Source organism: Oryzias latipes, chromosome 6, assembly GCF_002234675.1.
Source record: "Oryzias latipes chromosome 6, ASM223467v1".
Classification (NCBI taxonomy): domain Eukaryota; kingdom Metazoa; phylum Chordata; class Actinopteri; order Beloniformes; family Adrianichthyidae; genus Oryzias; species Oryzias latipes.
The window spans coordinates 27,658,108-27,678,703 of record NC_019864.2 but is presented as its reverse complement, the minus strand read 5'-3'; the positions used below and the strand labels follow the sequence as shown (position 1 = coordinate 27,678,703).

General features: G+C 40.4%; 2 protein-coding genes and 1 long non-coding RNA gene across 5 annotated transcripts; 1 reads left to right on the top strand and 2 right to left on the bottom strand.

Moving 5' to 3' along the window:
• Positions 1-576: 576 nt before the first annotated feature.
• On the bottom strand, positions 577-4,123 carry LOC110015267. Its single transcript, XR_002290442.2, has 3 exons — positions 3,610-4,123; positions 1,832-2,037; positions 577-800 (listed from the first exon to the last, which is right to left on the bottom strand). It is a non-coding gene; the product is annotated as an uncharacterized LOC110015267 (long non-coding RNA).
• On the top strand, positions 2,005-12,117 carry cdk10 (cyclin dependent kinase 10). Of its 2 annotated transcripts, none has more exons than XM_011476444.2 (14): positions 2,005-2,092; positions 3,622-3,712; positions 4,388-4,460; positions 5,736-5,807; positions 6,157-6,259; positions 7,011-7,092; positions 7,490-7,557; positions 7,785-7,837; positions 8,547-8,616; positions 8,906-8,965; positions 9,049-9,172; positions 9,249-9,388; positions 11,138-11,190; positions 11,281-12,117. In XM_011476444.2, the coding sequence occupies exons 2-14, from the start codon at positions 3,623-3,625 to the stop codon at positions 11,373-11,375; spliced, it is 1,083 nt and encodes a 360-aa protein (XP_011474746.1). In that variant the 5' UTR covers positions 2,005-2,092; position 3,622; the 3' UTR covers positions 11,376-12,117. The 2 variants fall into 2 exon arrangements, with proteins under 2 accessions (XP_011474746.1, XP_020559889.1); XM_020704230.2 differs by having other exon boundaries at positions 2,008-2,092; positions 3,603-3,712.
• Positions 12,118-12,657: 540 nt separating this feature from the next.
• On the bottom strand, positions 12,658-20,302 carry vps4a (vacuolar protein sorting 4 homolog A). 2 transcript variants are annotated; one of them, XR_908924.3, is made up of 12 exons: positions 20,092-20,302; positions 18,249-18,360; positions 18,030-18,174; positions 17,892-17,953; positions 17,469-17,588; positions 16,756-16,912; positions 15,834-15,982; positions 15,006-15,087; positions 14,318-14,537; positions 13,962-14,102; positions 13,712-13,880; positions 12,658-13,618 (listed from the first exon to the last, which is right to left on the bottom strand). XR_908924.3 is itself a non-coding variant. In XM_004069816.4 (11 exons), exons 1-11 carry the CDS (start codon positions 20,110-20,112, stop codon positions 13,779-13,781), a joined length of 1,311 nt encoding a protein of 436 aa, XP_004069864.1. In that variant the 5' UTR covers positions 20,113-20,302; the 3' UTR covers positions 12,658-13,778. The 2 variants fall into 2 exon arrangements, 1 of the variants encoding a protein (XP_004069864.1); XM_004069816.4 differs by having other exon boundaries at positions 12,658-13,880.
• Positions 20,303-20,596: the final 294 nt, after the last annotated feature.

Genomic DNA, 20,596 nt, shown 5'->3' with positions numbered 1-20,596 from the left:
AATTCTTGCAAATCAAAAAGATACATTTGTCATGAAATAAACATTTGCAAAGAAACTACATTTTTGAGGAAAATATTTTGTTTTGCAAGCAGTTTGACAGTCCTTTGAAGGTAGACATTTTTTTTAAATTTTGCATGGTGGAGGTTGTATCGTGCTGGTGGACTACTTTAATAGTTCATCTAAAATGTTTACTAGTCTTATTTAGTTTAACCTTACTTAACTTACTGCAATACTGCTTGGGGATCCACTTTCTCCGAATGAAACACACACAGTGCACCTTTATTTGATTGATTCAGAATCCTACACATCTATGATATAAATTTTCTTCTGACCAGTACATTTGTATACAGTGAACTTTACAATACCAGTTGGCCTTCACACATAAATAATTACTTCACGTTCAATCGCCAAATTCATCTTCAACAGCTCAGTGGCCTTGTGATGGAATGTCCACCCTTGTGAGGAAACTGTTTTTCTATATAGGACTGTAAAAAGGAAGGTTTAAGGTTTGTACCTACAGTTCTCTGCACACAGAAACGAATGAATAATGACTCAGAGACAAATACTTATCTTTTTGTGGAAGTTTTACTTTGTACAACGAAGGGGACAGACAGATGAACATAATGCGTTCAAAGTCTGAACTCCGAGGCTCAGGAAGATGGGCTTGGTACAAGAACCCTGCATTTGCCAATTCAGAAGGTGATACACTGGACAATGGTGTGAAAATCACGCCCACAGGTTGTTGCAGGCGAGTCTGCTTCAAGGTCGCAATGAAGATATCTCTGAGGCCTTCACGGATGCTTAGCAGAGCACACATACACAGAACAAAGGGAGGGTGGGAAGGATCTGTGAGAAAATAGGACTGTGCTGTCTTCAAATGTAATATAATTTTGAGATGAAAATACGTGCTCAATGAATTAAGTTTGAACCATTAGTGTAATAAAAAGTTAAAGGGAGTTTCTAACTATTCTTAACAACCCTGAAACCGGAAGGTTGTGGGTTCAAAGCGGATGGGTCAAATGCAGGGAACAAATTTCACACACCTATAAGTGCGTGACAACTAATGAAAATTTAACTCGACTTTAACAAGACAGTCTCCAAAAATTCACTTACCTCAGTAAAAAAGAAAATGTGAGCAATTTCCCAAAAGACATCATGGACCGAGATCATGGAATACTGACACAATGTACAAAACCAAATTCAAAAACAGACTATTAGCTAATTATTTTATGTAATTGTTTGTTTTTTGCCATGATATTTTTTTGCATTTTCTTACTTTCATTGTCTTTTGCTTATCGCTGGGTGGTCACACCATGAGCTTTTATGGCTTCTTCCACCTCCCTGCACGCTTCACTGTTCTTTTCAATGTAAATGTTCTAGTTTATCTTTTGTTTTATATTGTCTTTTGTCACAATGGTGTTCATGTGCTAAATAATCAAATACGGTCATAAATATACGTATTTAGCAGCCAAAGGGTTTTAGAGCCACAGTCCCATTCACACGCTGATGGCGGACACTGGCGCTATTTTAGTTAAAACCTAATGAACAAAATATAAAGTTTGAAAACGTCAAAAATCTGAGATAAGATGAAATTATATTTAGATAGTGCTTAAGGATGATGCTTTCCTGTGGACTCTGTCAAATACTACACAAATATTCTACTTACAGCTGCAAATCAGTTTTAGTGATTTACAATTCTTTTTATTTATTTGGAGGGCTTTAATAATTTAAAAAAACACGTTAGAAATCTTTAATATTTTTAATACTTGCACATTTTTAAAAATTAAAATGTACTCAGTTGGCAAAATGACTTTTCCTTTTTTAATCTCACCTCACTCTTTCCAAACATGTTTTCTGGTTCCACAGTGTCGGAGAGTCCTCCATCATCACAGCCCAACAATGAGATGGAGGCGGTCCAGAATTCTGAGCGTCGACCTGTCATCGTCATCACCGCTCCATCAAGAGATGACATCTACGCCACGCCGTCCAACGTCACCATTGCTGATGCTCTGAAGGAGCGAAGGCCGTGTTCTACTCCTTTCGTTGTGGGGAAAAAACAGATTGCCAGACGGTAACTCAGCCATCATCCAAGGTAATGGTAATAATTAGCTATGATTGATGAAAAGCAGCATTTTTAGGTTTTTACGCAAGACAAAAAAATGTATTGTTTGGAAATGTTACATTTTATTTGGGATATTTTGTGAACAATCTCAGAATGAAGAGAGTTTAAAAAATGGAGAAATGGTCTGTTGTGTTGCTATGTGTGTGTTGCCACCACCTTTTACGACTAAGTGAGCAAATATCTTTCAAATCAAGCATTTAAGAAAGAAAGCGATCAATCAGGCCATCAGCAGACATTGCATTTTGTAAATGTATGACCCTTTACAAAATGTTGAATTATTTCCAAATCAGTTTGTTGGAGTTTATGGAGGGAGACCTTTAGACACTTGAGTGAGAAGCCTGGCTTGCAGGTCTAATTCATCCCAAAGGTGGTGGTTTACTGAAAACTTTCCCACATAATGATACAGCCTCCACCATGTTTGATTTAAAAATGGTCTCTTCACCATTATGATTAATTTCAGACAAACAGATTCACTATGTGACAAGATTAGGTACAGATAACTCCATTTCAAAAGTGGTTTCAAGAAAAATTAATTTGTCATTCCTTTTAAGACGGACATTTTCACTTGAACCTGAGTCTTACTTTATGCCTAAGTGGCAGGGACTTAAGAGTGCAAACAATGTTTGTCTGTTTATTCTTTTTGTTTTGTAGTTCAGGGACTTACCTGTCATGTTTAAAAATAAAAGCTGTCTTTGCAATGCTTTTGGGAATGCAGAAACACAAACCGCATTATATTTTTCTCCCACACGTTGTTTAACATTAATTTAATGAAAATTTGTGACAGTAAAATATTAATTTAACCATAAATATTAGGACTTGAGACTTGACATGAACTTAAAGAATTAAAGACGCTGTATATAAAATTTATTATTTAAAATCGTCATGCTGTTTTCACATCATTTATGAATGAACAAATAAGTAAAATAAAATTAAAATATTTTATTAAAATGTATGGTGTTGTCAAATATCCCCATGAGTAAACGTATTGCATATCATTTGGGCTAACTTCGGAAAAGTTTTATTTATTTATAAGAAAACAGGAATTAGTACAGTCTATATAGACTTTCTTTATTTATACTTTCTTTATGGTTTACTCTGTTTGTTGACAATTTTTACACATTTATTTTATCCTAAAATAACGAATTGACTACTTTTTGTTAAAGCAAAAAATCAATTAAATCTGTTGTGGTTTAAACCAATTATCAAACTTAAAAACACGACAGAGTTACATTAGAAGTATGTCTTCCCAAGACCCTATTTAACTCAAGCATAATCTACATATATTTATTTTAACAATTAAAAACTGGTTTGAACGTATAAATATTAGTTTTTCTAATTAACCTGTGGGATCTGTTCGTGTTTAACGCATTTAAACTCCGGAAAAGTTTTCGGTTGACCTCCGTTTCGATAAACAAACATGGCGCTTTGCAGGGCAAAATCTTGACCAACTCATTTTTATCTTTTGATTTTCAACCTGAAGTCTTTACCTTCGATTAAAGGATGGACGCCACTGGAGAGGAAGATGCAGACACGATCCGACTGAAATCAGTTAAAGACTATAAAACGTTTACAGTGCCTCAGAATGACAGAGTAAGTACGTGACACACACTTCACAGCTAGCATGCTAACGCCTGATTTACGTTCACTGTTTGCTTTAAATGCGACAATTATTTGCGACAGAATATTGGCCAGGAAACACGTTGCTGAAATAAAACCAGACTGTTAAATTTAAAAATATCAACCTATTCTTGAAATAGATCAACAATTCTTTATTCTGGGAAGCAGGAATCCAGTTCCTCAGTGACGCCATTGTGTGTCCTTATTTGGGTTTCCGGTGCTGAGTCCTTTTCCATTGAGTCAGTGACAACCTTTATCCTTGTCTGAGGCTTTAAATCTTCTACTTTAAAATCCGCCTATAAATCCTTAGATTGGTTTTTAGGTGAATATTTTTTATTTGCTATCTTTAAACATTTTTTTTCTCCCCTGAATCCTTGTTTGATTTTGTTTACAGCGTTTCTGGAAAATGTTGAAATTTGCAGACATGTTGAAGTTTTTCCAATTAATTCGTTTAAATTATTATTAAGTCAGTTTATTTATACGGAGTAAATGTGGATCGAAATAGGATTATATTTTTTAAATTCATGGTAATATGTTGGTTGGTAAAACTGTTTGAATAATGTCTGTTATGGTTAATAACAAAAAGCGTACATATTTCACTTTTCATTAACACCAGTTTTTCTATTTTTATTTGGTTTTGTTTTACAGTTTGGGAGCTGCAGAAGTGTCAGAGAGTTTGAGAAACTCAATCGGATAGGTGAAGGAACCTACGGCATCGTGTGTAAGTCTTAATTTGAAAATTACAAATAAATTAAAAATACAAAGTCGTTTAGAAGTCTTTCAAAATAAACATCAATTATTGTTCAAAATATGGTCACAGAAAGTCGAAAATGTATTTAGCCCTACAATAATCTACTGTATCATACATACAATACTCAAAAATACAGTTAACATTCACTCTACTTTGAAAAAGTGGGATTCAATGTCTACCTTCTGACTCGCACCAGTTAGCCGTCATCAGAACTCAGAACCACAGGGCAGAGAAGTGCAGGGAGGAACCAGAAACACAACATCCAGGTAAACTTCAAACCAGGGAACGCTTTGAGGCAAAGACTGGTCCCCCAAAGGACAAAAACTGAGCAACGTGGTGTATGCTGGGAAGTGTAGTCAGGAATGGAACAGCTTGTACATTAGGCAAACTAAGCAGCCACTGCACAAACGCACGACTCAACACTGGAGGCCCAATCCCAGTGGACCAGAGTCAGCCGTCCGCCTCCACTTAAGAGACAAAGGACATTCCTCGGAGGACAGTGAGGTCCAGATCCTCTCCAGGGAACATCGCTGGTTTGAGAGCCATCTTTGTAAAAAAACAAAAAAAAAAACCCTCATTGAACAGAGGAGGTGGACTCAGACACAACCTTTCATCCATTAACACTCTGTTTTGAAGAGTTGTAATCCAGTACAGAGGATGAAACTCAGCGAGGAGCATTTCTATCTCTAGCTCAACACCAGTCGGACAGAACTAAAGAAGCCGCTCGGATGAAACGTCTTCAAACCAGAAATTTTGTCCAGTTGAATATTTTTTTAGAACTTTTCATGTACCGGTACTTGATCATTTTATAACATATCACCTTTTTAGACCTATAAACTTTATATTTATGATCACAGATTTATAAGACATATGTTAAGCAATTATCAGATTTTTCAATTTCACTTCAGCTCAGACTCTCAGGTGATTTATTTATTTATTTCAGAGGGGGTATTTAAAAATACAACAGCCTAAAATGGTTTAGTTAGGATTTTTAATACCTCAAATATTCTTAATTAGTCGTTTTAATTACTCCCCTTATTGTTATGCTAAAGCACTGTTTCTTCATGTAGACTTGTAGACTGTATTCCCCTGTGTGTCAGAATAAAAGGATTGTGTGTACAGCAACACTTTTTCCCTGCTTTAATCATCACCGTTACTCTGTTCCAACTGTTAATTCATCTGTCACTTCACTAATGATCAGTTTCATTGCTCTTGATTGGAAAGTGATGTCACTTCCTGTTTCAGACCGAGCCCGCGACACCAGGTCCAATGAAATTGTGGCTCTGAAAAAGGTCAGAATGGACAAAGAGAAAGACGGTGAGTTTCTCTGTTTGCATAGTTGTCCGCCTGATGGAGGCTAGAAACTGAAGATTTACAGGGTTATTCTCCCAAATTAGTGCAATCTTGTCAATCCAATATTACAATAAAATGCAGCTGTTTGTTATATTCATTATAAAACTGTCCATAAAACAGTAAAATCCAAGAGGAGACCGGATTGAGTGGTTGCCTCCACTTCAAACGCATTTGCTTTCTTCCGTTTTATCATTCTTAGTTGCAAACAAATAAGAGTTCCAGCCTGAGAAGCCTAAAAATGAAAGGCCACGATGTGTCGCACCGACTGTTTTCTTGCTGTTGGTGAGTGAAAAAGTTTCTCTTCTCCCGCCAGGGATCCCCATCAGCAGCCTCAGAGAGATCACGCTGCTGCTGAGGCTCAGACACCCCAACATAGTGGAGCTTAAAGAAGTGGTTGTGGGCAGCCAACTTGAGAGGTAACACACGCACACACACATACACACACACACAAAAATTGGTTGGTGTCCGTCCACAGACAAAGACTTTTTTCTGGACCTGAACTCTTCTTTCCAGGCTTAGATGGACCCACGTTGAACCTGCTTCTGTGAATATTTTGGGTTTTTGAGCAATATGAATAATAATATGAAACTCCGTCCCCTTTCCTGTCACCCATCTGTTCACATGCTCTCCTGCTAGCTTACAGCCCCTCACACCCCCAACCTAACATTACCATTGCAATGAAACTGGCGAGTAAGATTTGAGCTTGTCAAGCGCATTTTTTACGCCACAAATAATCTCTTTTCCAACTGCATTTTATCGTCTGCTCCCGATTAACAACAATTTGAATGAAATAAATATTCAGAAATGCAATTTTAGGCTTAATTATCTTTATATATGTCCTCAATCATCAGAAAAATGCGACAAGAATGTATAAAAAACCCTATTTTTATTGGAATGGGTCTTTACGGATGTCATTTTCTGGAAAACATCAGTTCCTGGCAGAACCCGATCCGAATCGTGGTGGAAGCTACGAGTAAACGTCACAGTTCTGGAAGACTGGATGAGGATTTTGCACAGAAGTGGCAGTTGTTTGTCACAGTTTGGGGTATTAGAGTCTCTCATTTGCTGACAGTCAGGTGTATTACCAGCAGGTGTTGAACCTCACCTCAGTCTGTGTGTTACTAGACATCATGTTTTCCATGCTCTGGATTTACTCTTCCTCCTCAGCTTGTTTCTGGTGATGAGTTACTGTGAGCAGGACCTGGCCAGTCTGCTGGAGAACATGCAGACGCCCTTCTCTGAAACCCAGGTAGGACCGAGTGGAGCTCCAAGATCTCACTAAGAGAAATTCACATCACGCATTCCCAGGAACGTTCAAATTTCTCATTGTGGGAGGAATGAATGGTTATTTTATCATTGCTGTCTAGAAAAAAAAATGTAGCTAAAGACTTTAGATGAGATGAATGGGTTCGGCTCCAGTCAGGAGATTAGGCCACTGTCAAATTCAGAGTCCTTTTATTTATTTATTATATGAAGTCATTATTATGTTTGGCTTGTTTTATTATTATGTACAGAAAGATTTTAGTTTTTAGGAATAATTGTTTATTTGATATTTTATTGGTTGGAAACTTCGGTTAATGGACTTTAGTTGATGCCATTGAAAGGCTCCTTCAAAATAAAAGTTTTTTTTTTGTGTGCTTTTGCAGGTCAAGTGTATTGTTCTTCAGCTGCTCAAAGGACTGGAATATCTCCACCACAACTTCATCATACACAGGTGACCAATAGGGAAAATTTAGGTTCCCAGCCACACGATAAAGTCAATATTTTGTTTGTAGCTGAAGGTAAACATGGGGGCGGATGACAATAGTGTTAGGAGTGTGTGTGTGTGCAGAGCAGGTGGAGAACATGGAGTGTTTACTCTGAGCTGTCACGGGTCAGAAGATGCTGCTGCAGGTCTGCTGGGAGCTGACGGCTCTTTATCCTTCTTGATCTCCTTATCAGGGACCTGAAGGTGTCTAATCTGCTGATGACAGACAAAGGCTACGTTAAGATAGGTGAGTGTTCTCAGTTAGACTGACGACTTTCACAGGTATCAGCGTAATCACATCACTGCTGCACTGAGGCTGCATTTCCTTCACATACAGAGCCTATTTTTGTCATTAAAGACCCGCTCCGATGAAAATGCTGTTGTGAACATGTTTTTGGGGCATTTTTCTGATGATGGAGGACATGTGTTGCAATTTAAAGTATCTGTTTAAATGCTGTTTGAAAAAGATTGTATTGGGTTGTAGAATGTGCGCTGTGTGGGCCACAAGCTCCCTGCTCTGACCTCTAGGCAACGGAAAGGGGGCGGGGTTTATTTGTGCCAACGTTTCCACCTACAACTCAGAGGTGAATTTCTAATGAACTCCTGCCGCTCTGCGGAAAGTAAAAAATTACAGATTTTTATTCAAAATTTGGCTAAAAACAGCATAATTATAACATCACTGGGAAGACTTTGAAAATAGATCGAAAGATGATGGGAGTGGGAGTTTAATGAAAAATATGATTGTATACTTTTATCATAATGCACCCTATTATAATTGTTTTAATGTTGGGTGCCTCTGATTAAAAACGTTGTCAGAACAAAGTATCTGGGGATTTTAAAGCACAGATGGAGTTGAGGTTGTGTCTTTTGATAGTTTAGCGATGGAATGAACTGGGAATTTCAAAATAAAAGACCCTCTCTTCTGATGGATCTGCTCTCTTCTCACATGACTGCAGCGGATTTCGGGTTAGCCAGGATGTACGGGATCCCCCAGCCGCTCATGACTCCCAGAGTGGTCACGCTGTGGTGAGTGTTTATCCAGGAATCCTCACACCACCCTGGCTGAGATCTGAGAAGGGTTTGGAATTTCTTGTATTGCATAGAAGCAATTCCAGCATCGTCCAGGAACACCAGAGGTATTTTTTTCTGATGTGTCCAGGGAGTTCACGCCGTCCTCATTTTTCTTGACAAGCTTTTACCTGATCTTCATCAAACTCTGTGGCGTCAGTTCAGTGGAAACTCTCCCCTGTAATCCCTCACCGTAATCCACCTTCATCCCCTCTGCAGTTAGTGAGGATGCGCTCTCTGTGTGCAGGTACCGAGCTCCAGAGGTCCTGCTGGGAACCAAGATCCAGACGACAGCTCTGGACATGTGGTGAGGAGCACGCGTTTCCTTTTTTGGCCATGTGATCACAAGCACGGCACCGATGAAACCGTCTGAATGTGTCCCATCATCAGGGCAGTGGGCTGTATCCTGGCGGAGCTGCTGGCCCACAAGCCTCTGCTTCCTGGAACCTCTGAGATCCAGCAGGTGGACCTGATCGTTCAGCTGCTGGGAACTCCCAATGAGAACATCTGGCCGGTGAGACCCTCGCCCTCTTCTGGCTCTTTGGGAGTATTTCCAGGTCATGGTCCTCATGAAATGTTGCTCTGTTCAGGGTTTCTCTCAGCTGCCGCTCATCGGTCAGTACAGTCTGAGGAAGCAGCCCTACAACAACCTGAAGAACAAGTTCACCTGGTTGTCAGACGCCGGACACAGACTCCTCAACCTGCTCTTCATGTACAACCCACTGCGCAGGTCAGCGGGGGGCAACCCCAGAATCAAAGCTTTTCTGTCGGTTACAACCATTGTAAATGTTAAAATACTGGAGAAAAATATTCAGTAGAATAAAGTCGCACCGTTTCTTAACAAGCTTGTAAACCTAAAAGACAAATATGTTAGCAAATTAACTTTTGCAAGGAAAATACAGTTTTAAGGATTAGATTTTGGTTTAAAACCCAGTTTGACAAACTGTCTTCAGTCTTTTTATGCAAGAGTCATTTTTTTTAATTTGGCATGGTGGAGGTTGTATTATGATGTGGGACTATTTGAAATAAGTCTAGAGAAAAAAATTGTAATGTTTGGAACAGGGAAATAACCCAAGAAACTACAGAATATTTTGGCTTAGATACACTATTACCAAAAGTATAGTGCATCTATAGCAGGGGTCGGGAACCTTTTTGGCCAAGAGAGCCATAAACGCCACATATTTTTAAATGTAATTTCCAAAGAGCCATACAATAATGTAGTGTCCCTTTCCCACACTGAGGCACGGAGACTTAACCTCTTTTAAGGTTCTTTATTCGGGTTACTGCAGACCGCGACAAACGCCGAACAATTAATTCAGCAACTCCTGAATCTCTCCCGCCGAGACGAGTGCGCTTCTCCCAACTTTATATTCCCCTGCTACCGCTGCAGCCCCTCCCATTTCCCTTATTCGGCCCATAGCTGAACCCCATTGGTCCAAACTACCTAACAACAGGCTGAGCGACAGAACTGAGAGCCAATCAGATCTCTGCTTGACGCGTTCAATGAACTCCAGAACTTTTAACGCGGCCCAACAGCCATCCAACTCAGTCCGCGACAATATGTTTAAAACTAAAATACAAGTGAATGTGTGCATTTGATGTAATTTCAACCTTTTTAAAGTACAGTAAGTCTGTGGATTCTTTTTAATAACATTGTTATTCTGTTTCTAATAAATGATGAGTATTTCTCGTGGTAGTTTTGCTGATGGTCTAGTCTGGTTTACGTGGTGAGTTTCTGCTTCATGCAGGCGTTGAGACTTTAAACGTGATCTTAGGTTTGTATGAATGTTCTGTAGATGTGAGACAGACTGCTCACATGCGGACCTGGAGCCAAACACACACTCACACGCTGCAGTGAGTGACGGGCAGCGGGTTTTACGTTATTACAATCCCTGCGCGATTCACCTGCTGCCTGTCCCCACAACACCTCAGCCCCACCCTCTGCTTTCTCCCTCACACATCCCGTCCCCGCAACTGCGCGCTCTTTCTCAGAGACGGGAGCGCGCAGTTTTAGGCACGGCAATTCACAGGTTTCCGGGTGGTACAAACTCTGTGAATTAATAGACAATTTTAAACTTATACTAGTGCTGGCGCAGATTTGTCTCTCTAAGCACCGCTACTACTGCGCGCCTCTGCCATCGCATCGCGCACGAGAAAGACTGGTCTAATGAAGAAAAAAAATTTGAATTAAAGATTTGTCTGCGAGCCACATGTGACCATCAAAAGAGCCATATATGGCTCGCGAGCCTTAGGTTCCCGACCCCTGATCTATAGTGTGTCACAATTAAGTCATATTTCAATTTTTCTGCCACTGATAAACAATTTGAATAAAAAATAATCAGAAATGCAATTTTAAGAATAATTTTTTTCATATATGTCCTCCATAATCAGAAAAACACTAAAGACGTTTTCAGCAGAGTCAGATTTACAGTAAACTGCAGAACGCGCAGTAAACTACCTCCTCTCGTCTGTTCTGCAGAGCGACCGCCAAAGACTGTTTGGAGAGTTCCTACTTCAAAGAGAAGCCCCTGCGTGAGTACAGACCTCCAGGATGTTTGTTCAGAACGTTCTCCGGCTGCTCAGCATCCTAAAGGCCGTCTGTCCTCCTCCTCTTCCTCTCAGCTTGTGAACCAGAGCTGATGCCAACGTTCCCCCACCATCGAAACAAGAGAGCCGCGCCTCCTGCTGAGAGCTTCTCCAAGCGGAGTAAAGTTTGACTCGGACTCTGGACTGGAACCCCGAACTCCTTTGATCCTCACGTCCGGGTGGATCTTCTGGAAAACTCCAGCCCAGTCCGAGGACAGCTAAACGTGGAGCCGTGAAGAACGCCGTCATGGTTTCCGCATTTTTTTACTGAACAAGTTGACTTAATGGAAATGACTTGGAAAAAAAAATCCATTCTCTTCCACATCGTCATGATTCTCCGAGCTAACTTCACTTGTAGTTATGATAAATGTCAGGTAAGCGAGAAAGAAACGGACTAAATAAAACCACATTGTCTTCAGATTTGTGACTAAAAGCTGTCAGATGGTGTTTGGTCCTCAGTGCTGAGCGGATTTGGAGATTTCTGTCCTCAGATCAGGAGGAGTTTGATCCTCTTGTGTTCTGAATGTAAAGATGAGCAGCAGGACTTTGAAAATTGGATCAAAGCCTCTCAGAACAGACGTGTCATCACGGGTTCTTTTTGCACCACTCGAGAAGTTCACTGCATCAGAAAGAAGCTCCCGTTTGGATGTTGGGCTCCTGAATATACTCATGTTTGATGCTGAAACGAGAGCATTTCCCCCCAAAATGCTTCATCTGGGTTGGGAGACTGTCTTTCAGACAGCTGCTGCTGTGCGCCTCCTGCAGTGTAGAGGCTGGCCTTTGCTGCACTGCCAACGCTGATCTCAGCTCTTTTACCGTCTTCGGTGGCTAATGTGATAACATTTCTACAAAAATAAAAATCTACACTGTAAAGAAAGTGTTTCCAGATAAACGAGTTCTTTAGTTTAAAAATCTGAATTTAAACGTCAATTACCGGTATAGACTGCAAAAACTGAATCTTAGAGTTAGAAAGTCCCTTGTTTTAAGAAAAGATGCCTTCATTTCTGGTCTTGCAACAAAAAAATAATCTCATCTAGAAAGTATTTCAATAATCTTAGTTTGAGAAAACATGTTTTAGGGATTAGAACTTTTTCTTTTTTCTTCTGGCGGATTTTCTTTTAACCCTTGTGCTATCTTAGATGACCCCACCCTTACTTTGACGTGTTATTCCTACAATGACAAAGGTGGATAAAGGTGGAAAGATTTCATGTAATCCACGGACACCAGTGAAGATCACAAATCATTGAAGAAAAAAGGTTCAGCGCACTGTCTAGTGGGTCTAAATGACCCAACTAACAACGTTAAAGTGCCGAGGATAGCACAAGGGTTACAAGGTTTGCTCAAGGGCACAACGCCGGTTGTATGTGGGATTTTGATCTAGTAGACAACAGCAAAACGGTCTCGGTTAACAACTTCATTTGAAATGTCAGTTTTTATTCAGTCGGGTTAAATCAGTAGTCATGGTTACATGGCCAGTGGCATGTTGGGTCCTCACAGAGGGGCGTTCAACAACCTCACACACACACACACACACACACAGCTGTACTTAATGCAGCACCGAGTCTGTAAACAAAGCGTCGAGCAATCCCAGATTTGGTGGAGAACATGCAGCCTGCAGCTCCTGGGACTCTGTGGACATTAACGAACATTTCCTGAACTAAAACAGAAAAACGCCTCTTCTCGACGCTCCAGCACACGCCAACCTGCTTGTCTGTGAAATGCAGATTAAATGTTGTGACGCTGGACGAAACCGAAATGCTGGACTGACTCTCCTTTAAAGCTTCATCCTGGTGCAACAAATAAACGCATTTGAATTATTCACATTTTTAAATCCTTCATTACCCGAACATACTTTGCTTCAATAGAAACAAAGTGAACAGATCATAATTGAAATTTTTGAGGTCGTAATGGAGGCGTTGACTCCGTTTTGGAAACTGCGGTTCCACTTTGTGAAGGATCAGTCGAGTACTTCTCGGGTTTTACTACTTTATCAGATACTCTCAGAACCAGAGATCCAAACACTGAAATTAATATTAAATAAAGCGGGGGACTCCTTACATTCACCGGCACTACGACACACGTTTTAATAAAAACACGTTGTGCGTTGACACACTCGCATGCCCGGCTGGAGCCACCTTCTTCAAACTGTCCTTCACTGGGATTCAAAAACAAAGTGCAAGATGGCCACGAACCGTCAAGTCCTTCCGTCAGATGGGCTGTCGGCTCGGAGAGGCGGTTAAGCTTTTCCCCGGGGACAACCCAAGAGTTCATGTAGTGGAGATGGTGGAGCAGAACGCGGTCTGGATGTGGAGCAAAAGACGTGGGATCTCCTGTCACGACCACCAAATGACTTGGATCCCAGCAGGAATGTCCTCTGAGGAGTCAGAAAGAGCAGAGGTCACAGACAGAACACGCCCGTCTCTCGTTGGGACCCGTCACAGGCAGGAGACCATCGATGGAAGCCTACACAGCGGTGAAAAGGGGGGAGGAGGATGGGAGTGGCGTTGCTGGGAGCACACGTGGGGGCGGGCCCGTCAGCCTTCCATCCCAAAGTCCTCTGAGAACTTCTTGACCTTGAACAGGTCTTCAGTGTTGACGGTGGGGCGGGTGGTGGACAGCGAGCGCAGCATGTCGGACTGTGGGGAACCCGGAGACGCAAACCGTTAACAGAGTTCTTGAACGTGTCTGAGCGCTTTCAGGCGTGTGCGATTGCTCACCATGCAGACTATGGGCTCCAGCAGCTTATCACTAGGCACGTCCATCCAGGTCATCTCCATGGCGTCAGGGTCACCTGGCGAGCACGGGGTCAGGAGGTCGTCCACCATCACCTGGTTGTTGCTTCTGGATGGACCTCGAACCTGCAGGAGAAAATCTTGAGGTTTAACCCTCGATCAGAACCAGAAGTATCCCCACATCGCTTGAAAAAAAAACTTTATTTTAACTGGCGACCCTAACAGTTACGTTCTTTTTCTATAATTCTGAACATTTTTGGGTAAGTTATATAATTGGATTGTATAACGATTATCGGGTATTCAGGCGCCAAATCCTCTGCAGCCGGGTCCCCCTCCCTCACCTTTTTGAAGTGGGTCGCGGACTGGACCTTCCGAACCGGCTGCATGAATGCGTCCCGGACGATGATGCTGATGTCGGCGCCGGAGTAGCCCTCGGTTTTGTGGGCGAGCTGCCGCAGGTCGGCCTCGCTGAGGTTGTGCGGCGTGTTTCCCAGGTGGATCCGAAACATCTGCACTCTGGCCGGCTCCTCCGGCAGAGGGATGTAGATCCTCTTCTCAAATCTGACACGACAGAGAAGCTTCGTTCAGGCTGCGGATCTTCACACGGTTCAGCATAAACAAAGAAAACTTTATTTAAACCACACTTCCTTTCAGTTGTTATCTAACATGAGAAAAGGAAATGTGCTGCATAGATTTGTTAGATCAAATACTAAAACGATCAACGGGGAAGACGTCTGTCTACTTTATTAGAAACACACCAACGTCACTCATTTTTTATTAGAACTGATGTGAAAATGAAAACTTTTGACAGTGACAAACTGCAGCAAAGTCTTTGAGATCTTTCTAATAAATCAGTTCTTGTTATACTGATGGATCCGTTTTTTTTTACTCATTATGTAAACATCCATTAAACCAAATGTTACATTTTCATTCAAACCAGCAGGTCTCACATTAATTTAAAGATGCTCTCCAGTGAGAGAGAGACACAGACAGAGACAGACAGACAGGAGTTGGGATGAAGCTGCTGACCTCCTGCGGATGGCAGCATCGAGCACCCATGGAATGTTGGTGGCACCGAGCACCAAAACACCATCGTTGTTGTTACCCACACCTAAATACAAAAAAAGTTCAAATCAAATGATTTACAAAAGTTCAATTTAAGTACCTTTTTAAGGATACTTCAAATGTAATTTAAGAGCGTGTGTGCAATCAAATGTAAACAAAGATGGGATTAAATAATTTACAAGCACTTCCCCATCTTTTGACTCGGCACATCCACCAGAATTCAGATAAATAAATAAACCCAATCAGATGAAAATTGTGTTTTTGCTGTTTCAACTTGGATGGAGGGATATAAGCTAGAAAATTGATTTCTGAGTATTTCTTAATAAATTCTTGCTGTTCTGCAGAAGCTATGTCCTAAAAAAACGACATATATATATATATATTTGGATTTAGGCTAACAACAGCATGATCATAATTAAAAGACCACTGGGAACAACTTGAAATTGATCCAAAGAGGATTGGAGTGGGTCTTGAATGCCTTTTTGTTTTAGTTAAATTAAATTTGAGAGTTTTTAAGGATCCACAGCCACCCAGAATAATCCAAAAACAACTAAACGTTTCTGTCCATTTATGGTTCTTTATTAAACCGTACATTTTATGGCCATTTTTCTGTTACAGATGTTCTCTAGAACCCAAAAATATTCTGATTGTCCATCTAGAATATTTTCTTTCTAAAAACTAAATGCTGCAACGTCTTTGCAGTAAAGTTCAATTCTGCTTTGCTCACAGTGATTTGACGATAATTCCAGGAAGAAAGTGATGCCACGGTGGTTTGTCCCCCGTTCGACCCACCTTGCATCTGAACCAGGAGCTCGGTCTTGATGCGGCGAACAGCCTCGCCCTCGTTCTCGTTCCTGGAGCCGCACAGCGAGTCCACCTCATCGATGAAGATGATGGAGGGTTTGTGCTGTCGGGCCAAGTCAAACAGGTTTTTCACCAACCTGAGAAGAAGGACAAATAAGAGGATCCATCATCAGATCCTCAAATCAGATCCTCAAATAAGAGGATCCATCATCAGATCCTCAAATCAGATCCTCAAATAAGAGGATCCATAATCAGATCCTCAAATCAGATCCTCAAATAAGAGGATCCATAATCAGATCCTCAAATCAGATCCTCAAATAAGAGGATCCATAATCAGATCCTCAAATAAGAGGATCCATAATCAGATCCTCAAATCAGATCCTCAAATAAGAGGATCCATCATCAGATCCTCAAATCAGATCCTCAAATAAGAGGATCCATAATCAGATCCTCAAATCAGATCCTCAAATAAGAGGATCCATAATCAGATCCTCAAATCAGATCCTCAAATAAGAGGATCCATCATCAGATCCTCAAATCAGATCCTCAAATAAGAGGATCCATCATCAGATCCTCAAATCAGATCCTCAAATAAGAGGATCCATCATCAGAGGTGCATTGATGTAAAAAACTCTTTGATCATATTCGTAGCTGAGAACTGCTCTGTCATTAAAAAAAAAACTCTATGATGCATTTATGAATTTGAAAAAACTACTTTTTAGTCCTGTTTCAGACAAAAAGGCTTCATATTTTAGTAGAAAGCTGAATTTATCAGACATTTTTAATTTATGGAATTGTTTTCCTTCATTTTATTAGATGACGTTTGGATCCACACATGGAAAACAGACTGACATCCATGTTTGCCGGTTCACCATCAACAGTTCTGATGAAGCTGCAGCTGCAAACTTACTTCTCACTCTCTCCCAGCCACTTGGACATGAGGTCTGAGGAGGACACGGAGAAGAAGGTGGAGTTGTTTGCCTCGGTGGCCACAGCTTTGGCCAGGTAGGACTTCCCCGTTCCCGGCGGTCCAAACAACAGGATGCCCCTCCATGGAGTCCGCTTGCCTGATGGCAAAACAAAGACGGATATTATTCATGCCAATCATCAAATAGCTCCACACAATCCTCTGTGTATCCAATATTTATTAGATCATATCTAAGGATGGGTATCTATAGCGAACTACTACTTCTGAAACAGTTCCAGTGCCTGAACGGTGGCTCACAAAGAAAAAAAAAGATCGCAGCATAACACGGTGAAGGGTGAGCGCTTGAATGTGCCCAAGATGCTTTATTTAATTATTTCTGACAGTCTGCGTCTCCTTGTTCTCACACACGTGTCTTGCCTCTCGTCGTCATGGCAACCATCTTTTTTCCAGAGCATTGAAGACACCCCTCTTATCCATCAGGTCGCTGAATTTGAATAGTCTTGCTGGGAAGTCAAATATATTGTGACGACTTTGACTGAAGCTCCGCCCATTCCTATATGAGCCCGCCCACAATTTCTGGAAAGCTAAAATAATTGGCTAGGATGGTGCAGGGAAACGGAATAGAATACAGGTGACCAACGCGTCTGAAATGAAGCCCTGAAATCTGCGTTTTTATTCGGTACCGACTGAGTCACCTGTGAAAAGGTGAGGAAATTTAATGGGCAAGATGACAGCCTCCTTCAACGCCTCCTTTGCTCCCTCCAGTCCAGCGACGTCGTTCCATCGGACGTTGGGCTTCTCCATAACAATGGCGCCTAAACAGAAGACGAGGGAGGTGACACCGCTGCAGGAGCGCAGGCGACATGCAGATTTACAGCAACACAATTATGAATAGTCATAACAACTAATCCTTTCTTCAGGAACTTTTATTTGTTAAATCAGTCTGTATTCAGAGGGAGGCGGAGGCACACATGCTCATTGAGGGAAAACATAAAAATGTGTGTAAATGCGCAGATCTATAAATAATGCTACTATCCTTTCACAACCAGAAACATACTTTTGTAAACTTTTTTATTTATTTATGTGAGAAATCTTATTTTAAGATACCAGAGACTGACCCATAAGCTGCTCCTGCAGTTTCTTCTTCTCTGGGTTTTCGCCCTCACAGTCGCTGTCGTTCCTTTAACACAAAGACAGAAACGTTCAAGCACAGCTGGACTTCTTTATGAGAACATCAGAAGTCGGTGACGGCCTACTTGTCATTGCTCTGTGCCTCCTTGAAGGGCTTCTTTCCTTGTTTGTCTTTGTTCTTCAGGTAGTCCTTAAGTTTCTCCGCTCTGTCCAGGTACTGCATGCACTTCGCTCGAATGCTCTCCTTTGCTTTGTCACTGTGGGCCTCATCTGAGCCGCAAATGGAAAAATCCGGTTAGAAAGGTGGCGCCGCGCTCCGCAGCACCGCTACACAAAATCCTTACATTTGATGGCATGCAGGAAATATTCCACTGCATGCTGGTACAAGCGCAGGGCCTCCTCGTAGTTCTTTGCCTTGTCTTCCTCTGTGGCTTTGGTGACAAGATCGATGGCTTTCTGAAGGACATGCAAAGTGAAAGGACAAATTACAAACACACACATTGCTGGAGAAGCAACTAAAAGACAACAGCAGTTTTTTACAAACTAAAAACCTTCATGTACGTCATGTTCAATAACGTTTTTATAGCACATACGTGGCTGCAGACGAAAAAAATAAAAAATAAACCAGAAAGACTTTCAATAACATCATAAAAAATGAATTAAAAATAAACCTGAAAGTAATAAAAGTGAAATGTTTCATTTTTATGTGAAGTTATTTCATAGTGTCGGTACATGAGTTTGAAGACTGAAATCCTTCTTTTTATTTCTGGATCTGGACCCGTCCAATAGATTTCTGTAATCATGAAGTTCTAGTGGGTTTAGTGTGGACAGGTTTGCATAAAACCACAGAAATTAAAAAAAATCTTGAAATCAACAGGTAACCAATGTTGAGAGACTATAAACAGTTGGGATCTGTATGGGGTTACATAACAACTAAAGGAAATAAAGACATTTTGTTTTTGGGTTAAACAAATTAAAACGGAAATAACATGATCTGTGCGTCTGACTTTAGCCTATGAATAACACAGAGTTCAGGAAATAGTTTTCAAAAAACGTTAAAAATAAACCTCCAGCCATCAAAAAAGCAGTAATAATTCACATCTTTACGCAGCTATGCATGATATTAACCTTTCTGAGAAAAAGTGCAAGTTTAGATAATTTTCTACCGCTGATTACGAGGCTTGCAGGTGATTATTATTGAATATTTGCAGCAACAAAGACAGAAACCATGGAAAAATGCAAACGGAGCAAAACTCCAGACCAACAGCTACATGATTCTGGACAAAAGGCCAATATTTGGGTGAAAGCTGAACTTTGTTTTTATCCTGTACATTTCTGCTCCATAAATCTTCAGAAGATTTTTAGGCATTTAGGTCAAATTCAGTTCCTTCAGGGGACTTTTGATTGTGGCCTTAGTTTTACTCATTTCTCTTATTTTTATTATATTAAAAAAATCTTACTCTCATTGAAACTACACAATAAAATCATTTAAAAATACAATATTGTCCAGTTTAGGTTATGATACAACCAAATTTTCTTGTACTTTGGGTTTAAAAAAAAAAGTCTGAATTGATTGCTACTTAATTTAGTTCCAATTTTAGAGTAAAGTATTTTATAATGTCTTATGACCTTTCTCCTAAACTTTATAGTCACTATTACAAAAATGTCAACATCAGTATTAAAACGTGTTAACTAATGCTGCATTTAGAAGTCAATTGTCTTTAACTTTTTTAATCAAATTTTGCAGTTAAATCATGTTTATATTTACATAATTTTGAAATATTTGATAGTATTTAACTTTGTTGGGAATTTTGCTAGAACGTTGACAGCAAACAATTCAGTCTTCATAATGGAATGCAGTTCATTCACATATTTTCAGTAACCACGTTCAACTGTTCTCATTTCTACATGAAATTATATTTTCATAGATTAAATTAAGAAATGTGTAAAAAAAGAAAACCACTAATAATTCATATCAGGTTCAGCTAGAACATACGCATGATCAGACAATTCTAAAACACTCATAGGTGTTTCGTGAATACGTTTGCCCCATTGCAAAGTGTTTTATTTAGCACAAAAAGAAAAGTTAGCATTAAAGTAAATATAACTTTAAAACATTAAAACCGATTTTTTTTTCGGGTCAGTTGTGGCTAGCTGCTGGCGTTTAGCTAGCGAGCAGTAGCCTACCTGTAATGTTGACGTTGTCATTTCATCTTCTGTTCTCCGCCCAAATGTCTTTCCTGTGACCCTCCCCAAAGGTGGAGAAGCGAAACCGCCCGCGGGGCTATTTTAGGAGGAAACGTGTAGCTAATGACATGACAAATGGAGAAACAAATGCGACAGCTTCACCAAACAAAACCACATCAACACCGCAACTTCCGTCAAGCTAGCACATGCGCAAGAGACGTCCGTTATTTTGTTTTCAAAATTGAGCTGAAAACGGCGGGATTAAGAGCTGTAAATTCTGTCCATCACAGTAAAAAAATAGTATATAACAAAAATATGTTGTTTTTTTTTACTTTAAACAACAGAAAATATAATGACAACAATTGTGAAATTTAATTTGAAAAGGAAAGTAACCAACATCCGGTTGTGTGGCCACACAGTATTGACGTCAGAAATATAGTCAACGATGAACCGCTACTGCCACCAAGCGGCGAACTTTGTCAATACACACATTTAAAATAGTATG

Bases quoted from the DNA above. Each gene is read 5' to 3' on its own strand.
- cdk10 (XM_011476444.2), top strand. From the start codon at position 3,623: ATGGACGCCACTGGAGAGGAAGATGCAGACACGATCCGACTGAAATCA. The intron at 5,808-6,156 runs GTGAGTTTCTCT...TTCTCCCGCCAG, and splicing joins AATGGACAAAGAGAAAGACG to GGATCCCCATCAGCAGCCTC. The intron at 7,093-7,489 runs GTAGGACCGAGT...GTGCTTTTGCAG, and splicing joins CGCCCTTCTCTGAAACCCAG to GTCAAGTGTATTGTTCTTCA.
- vps4a (XM_004069816.4), bottom strand. From the start codon at position 20,112: ATGACAACGTCAACATTACAG. The intron at 17,954-18,029 runs GTAGGCCGTCAC...TTTGTGTTAAAG, and splicing joins GAGGCACAGAGCAATGACAA to GAACGACAGCGACTGTGAGG. The intron at 14,538-15,005 runs GTCAGCAGCTTC...CTGTCGTGTCAG, and splicing joins GATGCTGCCATCCGCAGGAG to ATTTGAGAAGAGGATCTACA.